The 13293-nt window shown below is 36.3% G+C and overlaps 2 protein-coding genes across 5 annotated transcripts in view; one reads left to right on the forward strand and one right to left on the reverse strand.

Moving 5' to 3' along the window:
- LOC104265455 (delta-like protein 1) overlaps positions 1-4673 on the reverse strand; it is a 5647-nt gene extending 974 nt beyond the window's left edge. The window contains exons 1-8 of one of the 2 annotated variants that reach the window (XM_018817421.2): positions 4548-4673; positions 3722-4180; positions 3554-3661; positions 3377-3484; positions 3190-3309; positions 2883-2979; positions 2744-2784; positions 2184-2691 (exon numbers count right to left, since the gene is read on the reverse strand). In XM_018817421.2, the coding sequence (XP_018672966.1) occupies positions 3287-3309; positions 3377-3484; positions 3554-3661; positions 3722-4180; positions 4548-4605 (756 nt within the window). In that variant the 5' untranslated portion in view covers positions 4606-4673 and the 3' untranslated portion in view covers positions 2184-2691; positions 2744-2784; positions 2883-2979; positions 3190-3286. Of the gene's footprint in view, positions 1-2183; positions 2692-2743; positions 2785-2882; positions 2980-3189; positions 3310-3376; positions 3485-3553; positions 3662-3721; positions 4181-4547 lie in introns of those variants that run through there. The other variant, XM_026840633.1, reaches the window with a different exon arrangement.
- Positions 4674-5764: 1091 nt separating this feature from the next.
- On the forward strand, positions 5765-13111 carry LOC100178301 (cyclic nucleotide-gated olfactory channel-like). Of its 3 annotated transcripts, none has more exons than XM_026840585.1 (13): positions 5765-6009; positions 7677-7760; positions 7842-7982; positions 8393-8634; positions 8800-8947; positions 9463-9627; positions 9918-10074; positions 10221-10352; positions 10654-10830; positions 11267-11387; positions 11700-11841; positions 12111-12249; positions 12615-13111. In XM_026840585.1, the coding sequence occupies exons 1-13, from the start codon at positions 5999-6001 to the stop codon at positions 12858-12860; spliced, it is 1905 nt and encodes a 634-aa protein (XP_026696386.1). In that variant the 5' UTR covers positions 5765-5998; the 3' UTR covers positions 12861-13111. The 3 variants fall into 3 exon arrangements, with proteins under 3 accessions (XP_026696386.1, XP_002124361.1, XP_026696385.1); XM_002124325.3 differs by lacking the exon at positions 5765-6009 and adding an exon at positions 6471-6711; XM_026840584.1 differs by lacking the exon at positions 5765-6009 and adding an exon at positions 6471-6711 and having other exon boundaries at positions 8396-8634.
- Positions 13112-13293: the final 182 nt, after the last annotated feature.

Genomic DNA, 13293 nt, shown 5'->3' on the forward strand with positions numbered 1-13293 from the left:
TCCCCCCAGGGACTACTCTCCCCGGCTTACCCCTTACCCCTAACCCCTTACACGATGGTCACAGGGAGGAATAGTCATGGGGGAAAACAGCCGGGGGAAAAATAGCCGAGGGAAACAGCCGGGTGTTAATTTTGCTTTTATATTATGGTTATACTCGTGCATATAGTTTATGTTATGTTATACTCACTTTGCCCGCACACCAGATACACAAAACTTGCAAGTAAAGAAAGTCGCAAAACCAACATCGTGGAACTTCGGAAGTTATTGCGTTAATTATTGCAAGCTTGCTTCCAGAATGAAAAAAATAATGTTTATAAATCTTTAAATTATAAAAAAAACAAGGTATCGCAATGTTAAAACCTATAATTATTCCGCCTGATATTAGTATACACTTATATATAAACTTGTACACTATAGTGGAGTGGGGTATAAGACGGGGCCCTTTTGTAAGCACATACTACCCAATATTTTGAATATTAAAGGTTTCAGAGTAATATATACTACAAGTCACGTCCCTGAGTCCCGTCTTCCCCCACTCTACTATATATCATGGCAGCAACAATCGTCAAATCTTTCTACTCATCCGCAAAATGGCAATTTATAGAGGTTGGTTGCGGACGTTTTTCTTGGTAACAGGAAGAAAAGACGAGGCGATCCCCTTTTAAATATAACTCTGCCTACTAAAATTAACAAAATATAAATAACCTGTTCGTTTATTTAAGCAATATTCATAAGTAGAAGCGGATAAAGAGGCGAACATCTAAGATGGTTGATTTATTTATAGCTGCGGGATACTGATTATCTCAGTAACATGTTTCAGATCATCTGATAAGTTACATAGTAGAGAAAGAAGAGATGATACATATTTTCATTCTATTTTCTTGTTCCACTTAATAATAAAAAAAAGGAAAACATTATGAAACCGTATCCTCGCGAATCCACTACCTTTGTTAATTGTTTAAAACACGATCAGGATCTCTCTATATTATGTTTTAAAGGTGTCCCGTCTTCCCCATCCGTTGTCCGGCGCCGTAGCACAGTTGGTTAGCCCGGCTGAATGGATTTAAGGCTCTTTGCTGCTACCATGATGGGCGTATCCAAAACACTTAACGAAAAGTTCCCCAAACCATTGGTCACTAATTGACTGTCCAAATTATAAGCCACACATAAAAAAGAAATTGTCCCCCAAAATAATCGCCTACAAAGGAACATACTTGGTAACTTGTAAGCTGGCACGAGGTGTATGAACATCCTTGTTATAACGACTGTCGCGTTTACCAGCCAAGCGGGTACAAAGTAAGTTACATTCGTTCATTCACATTCACCCTACTGTACACGAATATGCAAGGTATTTTAAGTTAAAGCTCGGCGGTGATAAAGTGAAGAAGTTTACTGTGTATAAGTGAATGATATCACAAAATGAGTTAAACGAAACTTTCGACGACTTTTTTTGCATCACTGATGATTCTTTTATTTACGATGAACAACATTCACGGTGTAAAACAGCTTTAAAACTTTTTTTCTTAAATATTTTAACACATATATTGCAAGTTGTGCAAACTTCATTTAACTGGGCAATTCACTACGAATGTTATATAGCTCATGACACATCAGTGTAGAGCCTATAGGGCTATAGGCTTTAAAAGTGAGCGTATTTTTTGTAAAAAAGCATTTTTCGAACAAAAGGAAGAATTTATATATTTACATCTATGGATAAACTCGTATTACTAAATTTTCTCAATATGATTGTCGAGACGGACGTTGAGATCGGTTTCTACAAATAAGTTAGCCAAAAAAAATGATTGCACAGCAGATGATGCTTACCGGCTCAAATTATATCGAGCAAACATTTTAAAATGTATACATGAGCTGACAAACACAGGCAGCATACAACTCATTTGTCTCGATATTCCACAAACCATATAACCACTCAACAATAAAAAAATATATATACAAGTCATTTTATCCAATCCTGCGTATATTTTGTATCAAGTATATTTTTGTGTTAGAAAAAACAAACAAATATATAAGGTTGTTGTATATACATGCTTTTTCATGTAAGGTGACACCCGTAAAAAATACAATTCAACGTTGTTGTGCACTGTTTTAAATCCCAGAAAACGCAATTACTTTACCTTAATCTATTGCATGAATATAAAAGATAAAACACAAGACAGTAAAGCTCTAATAAATGGGCACGTTTAACTATTAAGTAATTACTAAGGAATGTGGGTAAATGCGCATCGTAAAACTCCCAGATCGTACGTTGTGTTGTAAACTTAAAATTATCAACCTCGTCATCGCTAAATATTCTTTGTGAATTTCACTAAATTCTTAAACGCTGTAAAATATGCAACGTTGGCTGTTAGTATTATGAACATTGATAAATTACTTGAGAACTAACGTAAATCAGGAGCAGCAGGAAAAATTATTCTAAATTTTACGTTCTGGGAGAAAGTTACACCATTAAACACAAAGTTAAAACGTTTATACTCAGCAACACTGCGAATAAAGTCTATATCCTACATGATTGCGCAATACACGATCACTGCTATACTTCGTCTCAGATTTCGTAAACAGCCTCTACTTTTGGTTCTTTATAATTTGGTTTGCAACCACCAAGTTGTATTACGTTCTCGTATCGTGTCGTTGATGGTGCTGCTGGATCGGTAGTTTGGCAGGGTAGGTTTTCTAAAATAAAACCAAATTTTCATTCCGGTAAAAATGGAATACTTACACCAACCGTCGTCACGATGTTTTAGTTGTGGAGATGCCGATTTCAACCTATTGATCAATTTAATTAAATTTGATTAATGTTTAATATATATATAACCTGTTTAGCTACTTAGTGCTGCGATATTTAATTTCTAAGTTGTACTTACTTGTATGCAACCAACAGAAGAGCGAAAATGCCAAACAAACCAATCGCAAGAGACGCAATAGAAATTGGAGAGCTCCAACTTGGTGTGTTATTGTTTTCTAAACATTGTCGATATTATCCTAAGTTTTAATATTATATAGTAGGCTGGAGGAAGATGGGACACCTTTTCGTTCTATTATCCTCACGACTTCCATAGACCGTTGTTGATTGTTTAAAACACGATCAGGATATTTGAGTATCATGTGCTAAAGGTGTCCCATCTTACCCCAAGGTACTTTATATGAGTGAATTTAATTATATAGTTTTACCATTTGCGTTAGCAATATCACAGCGAGAGCCGATATGACCGTCCGGGCAGGAGCAAATATAATGATTCGAAATCCTGATACAAGTTCGTCCGTTATTTCAGGGTGAAGGCGAACAAATATCTGATGATGAAATATTCCAAACATATATTAGTTAAGGTAAGGTATAGAGGTGTAAAATTCAACCTACCATTCTCACAATGTTTGCCAAAGAAACCTTTCACACAAGAGCATGTGTAGTTGTTCCCAACCATGCTACATGTTCCACCATTTTTACATGGCGTTGTTGTGCATAAGTCTAAAGATTAAGAATATTTTTGCATTAAAATAAATATACCATTACTGTTTCTATTCAAGACCACTGTACCTTTTTCACAGCGACTTCCACCAAATCCTGGTTTACAGTTGCATTTGTAGTTGTCACTTAAAGAAACACAACTTCCATTGTTCAAGCACGGGTTGGTGAAATAGGGACCTAGAAATGTTTGATTATAGCTAATTACGCTCACAACACGTTAGACAGGTTTACCTTTACCTGTTTTACAAATGTAATATTTTAGTTGGTCACAGCTGTCATCCACCCAGCCTCCTTTGATATTGTTGAACGTTTTACCACTAGCTTGCATCTTGGAATAAGGTGTCACAAAAATACAATAATTGTAATATATGGCTCCGTTTGGTTCAATCCCGAACCAGTTGTTGTAACCAGTTGTATTGGGAGGTTGTGATGATAGAAACGATCCATCCCACCAATACCAGGTAGATGAATTTGCTTGTCGTGTGCCACCTATCCAATAACCTACACGCCATGTATCAACCCATATCGTTGCATTGATAGAAGAATCCAAGTAAGGTGATATAAAGTTTTGTAACTTCGCATCTCTGATAATTACAAGATCGCTGTTGATTTGTTGACAAGCAAGACGGGATTGGTCGTAGGTTTTTCTCTCGTGGAAAAACATCAGTTGATTTCCATGGTAACTCAACGAATGAACTATGCATAGAACATAAAGTTGTATTTATACTTCTTAATTTTGCTTCATTTTATTTTGATATAAATCCATATAAATCTGGTTAAGGCTGTAATTCTAAACCATAGCTTCTGGAACTGTAGGTTAAATTATGACAACAAAGCCATTAAATTTATTTCAGCACGGGGTATTATCGACAGTGACCAAGGTTTTGTCCCTGCACATGGTATATAAATGAAACTTTATGCCAGTATACACAGTGGCGTGCAGCGACTGTCTACCTTGTACGTATATACATCCATATAAATAAATAATGCTTAAAAAATTGTTTTGACTCTGAATTTACGAAAAAAACTTGCACATCAATGTATATATTTTTCTTGTACTCACCTTGTCCACACACTAGATAAGCAGAAGTTACGATTAAAGATAAACACAAGATCAACATCGTGTTATCCTATTTTTATCAAAGTTCGCGTTTTTCTATTTTTGGCAAGCAAACTGTAAATGTAAATAAATAAACCAGTTAGATTCTTAAACTTTGTGGCTATATATAATATGTAGGATTTCAACTTGTACTTCGGTTAGTTATAATTCTGTATAAATATATCGTGCACTTAACTAATCAGAATAATATGGCTGTGCTGGAAATTCGCAGCCTTTACACAGCACCCTGCTTGTTTATGACACAAAGCAACTGACAGTAAAAAACACGTCATGTTTTCAATTTGCAGCAGGAAAATAAGAGGCGGCTTTATAAAAACAGTTTAACCGGGGATACCACTCAATCGGTTGTGATAAGCTACGTTTGTGTAGGTGGCTGGTGCAAGAAAAATCAGGATTGGTGATCAAGCTTTTAAAAACGAATAACCGAGTTAATCGAAACTATCATTTGTAAATAAAATTCATAATACGTACACCTCAAGAACCAGCACATATATATGCCGTCTACCTATACTGTCCCAACAGTTATACCACGGTGTTTTATATATAGTAGTACGGTGGGGTAAGATGGGACACTTTTAATGCATAATATCTAAATATCCTGATTATGTTTTAAACAATTACCAAAGGTCTATGGGAGTCGTCAGGATACGGTTTATAATTCTTTGAATGTACTCTGTTTACAACCAAATGGGACGAGAAAGTAGAAAAAAACGGTGTCTTATATTTCCCCACCCTGCTAAAACTACGCTTAATCAAATACAATACTATATAAGTCACATCCAAAAAACTCAGTGTCGTCATTTAGTGTATCATAAAAAAAACATAAATGCGAATCGTGGTTTCTGTTATTTGTACCGAACAATTCTCTTTATTTACTATACATTGCACCGCCTATGGTTTAGTCGTTCCTGTTTCGGGGCGTATGATACTCATTTGTCGCTCGAACCGCATAAAGGTGGCTGTACACAGTATCCAGCATGCGAAAAGTCGTATTCAAACCCATGACCGACTTCCGCATGCGGCAGCGAAATCCGGACAAACAGACAAAACGGACGAATTCCAGATACCGCGTCTTGCCGCAGGTTCCAAAGCTCTGTATAGCTTGTCGACCCTGCTGTATAGGCAGTTCTCCTATATACCCAGAGCTTTGTCACAATGCGGTCGGATTTTCATCAGTTGCAAGTTTAGAGAAGAATAATTGGTACTTTTAGTTAGTAAGTTAGGTCAAATAAAAGGTTTCATAGCAATAGGTTAGTAATGCAGATAATTGGAAAATTCCCTATTATACCTTCAGCAGCAGCATTGCATACAGGATATAGGCATTTTGGAAATATAGCATATATAGGCATTTTGGAAATTCTAATCAAAATTGGACAATAGTAATAACTTGTTAAATGGTTATAAGGTATGTAATGTTTAAAGTTTTTTATTATAGACCAATTAATTTCACGCGTTTATAAATTCAAAACTGTTTATTTCGATTCTGCATTGGTTTTCTCTCTATGTGTTTGCTCATTACATGCGACTGTTGGTCAGATGGCGAAAGCAAGAGCGAGCAGCGGATTAGTGCGTAGTATGACAGCAACAGATTTGCTTTCACATAATTCCTTTGTTTCATATCGATCGGCAGCAGTATTTTTGTAATTCGTTGCAGTGGTCATAATGGTGGACCTTGTTTTCTATGTTGTTTTATTGGCAGATACCAAACAGAGGTTAATTTGCGCCTAAAAGAAAATTAAATTGAAACAGCAGTGCTGTATTGCAGCAGGTGCGAGCGGGATGAGCATATTTTGAGTTGGATTGGAATTTACAAGTTATAGTTTGATACAAAGAGGTGCCGCTTGTTTTAACTGATTTTATAGCTAACACAGATTTTAGTGTAATGCAACCGGTTAAACATAGTATAATCTAACTTTAAGACATCTTGGAAAGTTTAAAAAGGAATAATGCCAAACAAAGTGGTTCCGATGAGAAACGTACCCTCAGAGTCACGTTCTCGAGATGTGGAACTTGATATTCCAGTTGTAACGATATCACGAACTGTTTCAAGCATGGGTGATTTGACAGATGATCAAGAATTTTCATGTGACTCTCATACGACTACCAGGTTTGATAGAACAAAAGTGTTTGTCTTAAATATACGCGCGCGTGTTTTTTTCCGTGTAAGAATAATTGCAAAAAAGAACATGGTGTTAAATCAAGCAGTTTGTATCGTTATATAAGTGATGTGAGGTAAGGTGGAATACCTTCAGCACATAATATCGAATAAATATCCTCTTCTTGTTTTAAACAACTGACAACAGTCTATGGGAGTCGTAAGAAAGGGGTTTTATAATTCGTTGAATGTTTTTTTGTTTACTTCCAAATGCGACGAGAATTTAGATTATTTCTGTGGATCAAGCATCTTGTTACATTCGCTAACATACGCATTAACTATTAAAAGGAATATTCTCTTCGACCGAGAATGTATTCTTGCCATGTAAAACTGAATCGACGATCTAGTTATAAGTGAATAAATGCATGCAATTCACTTTATCCTCGCGTGGCCGGAAAACGATAGTCGGTATAACACGGGTTTTCATACACCTCGTACCAGCTTACAAGTTACCGTGTGTATGTTACATCGTGGATGATTATTTTTTAGCTGATTTTTTTCCTTTTTTAAATTTAAAACTTAATTTGGACAATCCGTTAGTGACCACTGGGTTAAAGCAATTGCCGCTAACTGTCTTGCCCGAAGATACATACACCCACAATGGTAGCACCCACGAGGCTTAAACCCATTACCTCTGGGTTAGACGCGCTAACCACTTTGCCATGCGGCGCCTATACAAGAACGAAAAAAGAAAAAGCCCAGAAAATAACCAACTGCAAATTGACATATACGTGGTATAACTCGTAAGCTGACACGTGTAAGATCGCCGTGTTATAACAACTGCTTCCGCTGTCCCAGTCACGCGAGGATAACTAAACGCCTCCTATCATTCAATTACTAAATGTCTGTTGTTAAAATATTAGTAATGAAAACAGAGGTTACGTATTTTATCTAATATAGCATTGATTATCACACAGAACACAAGATCCGGAAGCGTCCGAATGTGGAAGCGATCGATCCCGGTCTGGAGTATTCACCCGTCTCGCAGCATCAATAGTAAAGTAAGGTTATTTAACTTTACATAACAATGATATAGGTGGGGTTGAAGTTGATACGAAAATTAGATCTCCTTTTTATTTCAGAGTAAACAAATGGCTCAAGATTATCAGACCCTCAACACCAGAAGAGACCAAAGATGAAATGATAGCAAAGATCCAAGGTCCTCCGATGCCAACGACACCAACAACGCCACGAAATCCGTCCACTTCACGGGATAATAAAACGTATGCTTATTCGTTTGCCTTTTGAAGAATCTAATTCCCAATCTTTTGGTTTTTATAGAATTTAATTGCTCAATTCTAAACGTTAAGGCACGTTTCTTTCATAAATAAAATTTTGTAAACACAGGTGTTGTTATGTTTAAATAAAATTGTGATAGAATTATATAAAACTATATATGTACAAAATACGCATAAATAAAAGTATGTATAAATAAAAGTATGTATTAATGAATACTTTCTGAACACCTCAGTTATAAGGTGAATGTAATGCCGACTTCGGACGCCTGTAAATGTAATAAATTCAATACAGACACCAAAGCTCCTTTCCTATACCTTTTGCTTATATTAATGCGTGTTATAAAGTGTGGATATGTTACAAGGTTTTTACATATTACATTTACCTCCTATACCAGAAGTGACCAGGCAACACCGAAGAAAAAAACGAAGACGAAACACTGGGTTATTGATCCTGCTGAGGGTTTCTATTTCTGGTGGCTGATGATTATCACACTCGCAGTGTTTTACAACATGTGCTTTGTCATTGCAAGATCCTGTTTCCACGACTTACAAAGGCAGAACTATCTCGTTTGGTTGACATTTGACTATGCCGCAGATATTGTTTACGTCTTCGATATGGTGGTTCGACAGAAAACAGGTAAGAGCGCATAATAACCGTTAGCATGGATATGATAAACTATATACTGACATCCCATCTTACACAGTGCTATACACAATTTGAAGTTTAACTAATATATTAGTAAGTAAACATAAAACCTATATACATACATAGCACAGTGATTAAAATATTTATGTATCATAGGTTTCTTTGAGCAAGGCCTGTTGGTAAAAGATAAAGCACGGCTTCGGAAAGCTTACAGAAGTAGCTACCAATTCTACGTGGACGTAATCTCTATTTTACCAACAGATCTAGGTTACATTTTCTTCGGAATACATCAGCTCGAACTCAGGTTATTTTCTCGTGTGTGTTTGTTTAGTGGTATTAAGTGATGGCCCGGGATTTATTGTTTTAAATATAAATGCCCGCAGCAATAAACAAAATCAGCTTGTATTGCAACTTTGCAAGAGAGGCAACGCCAAAGACGACCATACTGTTTTCAATGCTATATAGCATATACACCTGTTTATTTACAAATATTACAAAAGTAAAGTGGGGTTGGTAAATCCAATGAAAGTGTCTTTCGGCAAACTGTCAAACATACCATATGTACTTATAGTAGAGTGTATAGGAAGATGGGACACCTTTAGTATATACTTTCTAAGCGTCCCGACCGAGTTTTAAACAATTAACAACGCGGTCTATAAGAGTAATGAGGATACGGTTTTATAATTCTTAAAATGTTCCTTGTTTACTACCAAGTTGTAAAGAAAATAGAAAGGAAAGGTGTCCCACCTTCCCCCACTTTAATATATAATAAGAAAATAATACGTGTGGTCTTTAACTTATAGTGCGAATTTATTCTAGGTTCAACAGAGTTCTTCGATTTTCGAGAATGTTTGAATGTTTTGAGAGGGTAGAGACACGAACTACGTATCCAAATCTCTTCCGAATATCAATCCTTGTGTTTTATATTCTTATTATCATTCATTGGAATGCTTGCATCTTTTACGCCATTTCTAGAGCAATCGGGTGAGTCATTAGGAAAATAGTAAAGTATAAGGTAAAAGGTTGTAGTATATTGTTCTGTGGGGTAGGATGGGATGCCGTTAGGGCATTTTTATATCAATTCCTGATCGTGGTTTTAGCCAATTACCAATTTTTAAGTGGCGTAAGTGGTTATGTTTATATAATTTTGTAAATGTTTTTTGTTTACTACTAAATTGGATGAGAAATGAGAATGAAACAATGTCTTATTTTACCCACCCTACCATACGCAAACTGAAGCATGGACAGTCGTTTATAAAAAGTTATCTATCAAGCTTTGGCTCTGATGGCTGGGTCTATCCGGATCCGGCAATAGTTCCATTCGATACGCTATCCAGAAAATACGTGTACAGTCTGTATTGGTCGACGCTTACCTTGACAACGATTGGTGAAACACCAATGCCCGAGAAAGACATTGAATATTTATTTCAAGTAAGCACAATAAATAAACATATTTAATGAGAAATGATATATTACAGATATAATTTTTATAAAGTTCCTGTTGTTTTATAAAGTTTCCTGTTGTAACAACTTTGGCAAGCATACCAAGTTAGTTTCTTTTACGTACTTCATTACAGGTATTCGATTTCTTGGTTGGCGTGTTGATTTTCGCTACCATTGTCGGTAACGTTGGCTCTATGATCAGTAACATGAACGCTGCACGTTCCGAGTTTCAAGGAAAGATGGATTCTATCAAGCAATACATGCAGGTTAGAATTCCTTTTGTTTGAAGCAATGGCCGTTAAATATCTTGTCCACGGTATACGCGCCGGTTATAGTTTTAGCATCACTAGGCACTGAATTGGTGTAATAAATAATCACAAAATTCAACCCAAATAGTAATCATGCCCAAAGTAACATACTTGGGAACTCGTAAGCTGGCACGAGGTGTATGTAACTAAACACCCGTGTTTAAGACTGTCGTTTCCCAGCCACGCGAAGATAAAGTAAACAATTACACAAATTCCTATCGTAAACCATAAGCTAAACTTGTCTTTCCCATCAATGTAGTTCAGGGCAGTAAGTAAGACTCTTCAGAAGAGAGTAATCAAGTGGTTTGATTACCTGTGGACGAACAAGAAGTCAACCGACGAACAAGCGATCTTAGGTTTGCTGCCCGACACTCTTCGAGCAGAAATTGCTATCAGTGTTCATCTGGAAACTTTAAAAAGAGTCAGCATCTTTCAGGTTTGAATGCATGTCACTTACGCACTCTGGTGTGGCGTTGCGACGGCAGTAGATATTGTATGGAAAATAATATTTTATACAAACGTTATTGTTTATTTCTTTACCACGTGATTAGCAGGAAAACGTACTTACCCATATTTTATTAGCGTAATTTTTATTCATACGTTGTCGTAGCGACTATCGTTTTGTTGCTAATTTCATTTCTCGCTATATAAAATAGTAGGGTGGGGGATGGTGGAACACCAATGGTTTATAATATCGAAACATCCTGATCGTGTTTTGGATATTTTTTGTTTACTACCGAATAGGACGAGAAAATAGAAAGAAAAGGTGTCCCATATTTTCCCATTCTACTATAACTATACCTATTATACAATTATTATACAATTGCTATAAAATCTATTTATTAATAATATACGAAACGTGGGATTTACAGGATTGCGAACCTGGATTGTTGATCGAGTTGGTATTAAAACTTCGGCCACAAGTTTTCAGCCCGGGAGATTATGTATGTAGAAAGGGTGATGTCGGGAAAGAGATGTATATCGTGAAAGAAGGTTGGTACTGATAATCTATAAATGTCCAATAACATATATGCCATCATTGCGTGTGCGACCTTGGGCAAAACACTTAATGCTTATTCCGCCAACTAAGTGATCATTACTAATGGGTTGCTTAATTTATCTAATTTCTAGAATATTAGAAAACAAAGTACATGGTAACTGATAAAGGAGAAACGAGGTGTCTCACCCGCCTTGTTTTGTACATAGAACCTTTGTTTTACGATTGTAATTATAGCCTGCTGTTTTGCGTTGAAGTACGCAATTTAAATTTGCAACTTTTTGATTTAACAAATTTAATATTCTTAGGTAAGCTTGGCGTGGTAGGTGACGATGGTATAACGCAATATGCGGTGCTGGGAGATGGAGCATACTTTGGAGAGATCAGTATTTTAAACATTAGTGGAAACAAAACTGGAAACAGAAGAACAGCGAATGTCCGTAGTATTGGGTAAATAAGTAAAATTATGTCAAGCTCTGTGAAAATACTACTATGCTGCCTATTCAGTTCAACCGCAATATAACGGAAGAATATTTTCTTCGAATGTTGATTTAATGAAGCTGTTCTGACAAACTGATTTTGCGCACCCACGTTTCGACGTTCTATCATAGGCAGATTACCCACGGTTTAATGAGTGTTGTACGCATTGTATAAGCTATAGACCTGTAACCTGCCTGACAGGGACGTTTTATTTATTGCTACTTTTGTTTGTTCCACAGATATACTGATTTGTTCTGTCTATCAAAAGATGACTTGCTTGAAGTATTATCAGAATACCCAGGTGCAAAATCTGTACTTGAGGAGAAAGGACGAAGGATGTTGATGAAAGATGGATTGGTGAACCAACAAGACGGAGAGGTAGAACAAATTAAAAAGATATTTGTAGCCAAGTTTATTTTAGATTATACCATTTTGTCTGAGATAATGGGTTCATACAAATGTCATTTTTAAATGCTGCTTGAACCGCCCTTAGGAGGGCCACAGTGTACAGATATATCTTAGGTAAGAATGTAAAGCCTATGTCAAGTATAAATTAAGTCATACAGTGCGTGGTAGGATGGGGTAACATGGGACATGTTTTTGTTCCCTTTTCATTTGGCGGTAAAAATAATATTTAAAGAATTATAAAACCGTAGCTCCTCAACTTAGGAAATATGGGTTTTAGGTGCTAACGGTATCCCGTCTTACCCCACAGACTTATAACTACACGTTTTCTTTTGTAGGATACTGCAGGGTTGGACGAGCAAGCTGCTTTGCAAAGAGTTGAAGAAATGGAAAGAAGGTTTGGCAAGTTGCAAACAAAGTTTTCGAGAATGATGGCTGAATATGCGTCATCACAGAAAAGACTCAAGAAAAGAATTAATGTACTTGAAACACGACTCGGTAATGGTGCTACAGATTCCGCATCAGAAGAAGATGATATTATTCCGCTGGTTTCGAGTAATAGCCTTCAAGTTCGGAAGCAGTGAAATGAGAAACCCGTGTATGATAAGTTATATTGAGGTTATGTTCTGAGGCCTTGTAACTGTGCCAACTCGGCCAGGAGGACGATGGCTTGGATTTGCTACTGAGAACCGTGTTGTACAAGTGAATATATTCTTGGTTTACCCCGTTTAAAATATTCCACAAGGCTTGTCTCTTATCGGACATGTAATTTACCCGCAACTGTTAAAATATGTTTATGTAATGACCCAAAGAAATATAAAAAAGCAATATCGTTTTTCTCATTGCTTCTATTCTGGTAATTTGTACTAAAAGCTTTATTTTGGTCAAAAGCACAAACACAGCATAAAAATGCATAACATGGCAAGAAATACCAGTATATAAACATGTTTATATATACAAACTCTGGGAAATATGTTTAGATCAGATGATAGAACTTGTAGCAACAAGATTAGCTTA

This window comes from Ciona intestinalis, chromosome 2 (genome assembly GCF_000224145.3).
Source record: "Ciona intestinalis chromosome 2, KH, whole genome shotgun sequence".
Lineage (NCBI taxonomy): Eukaryota > Metazoa > Chordata > Ascidiacea > Phlebobranchia > Cionidae > Ciona > Ciona intestinalis.

What these genes read in the sequence shown, in the direction of transcription:
- LOC100178301 (XM_002124325.3), top strand. Translation starts at nt 6,551, where the DNA reads ATGCCAAACAAAGTGGTTCCGATGAGAAACGTACCCTCAGAGTCACGT. An exon ending in CTCGCAGCATCAATAGTAAA is followed by an intron (nt 7,761 to 7,841) that starts GTAAGGTTATTT and finishes TTTTTATTTCAG; the next exon opens with AGTAAACAAATGGCTCAAGA. An exon ending in GGTGGTTCGACAGAAAACAG is followed by an intron (nt 8,635 to 8,799) that starts GTAAGAGCGCAT and finishes TATGTATCATAG; the next exon opens with GTTTCTTTGAGCAAGGCCTG.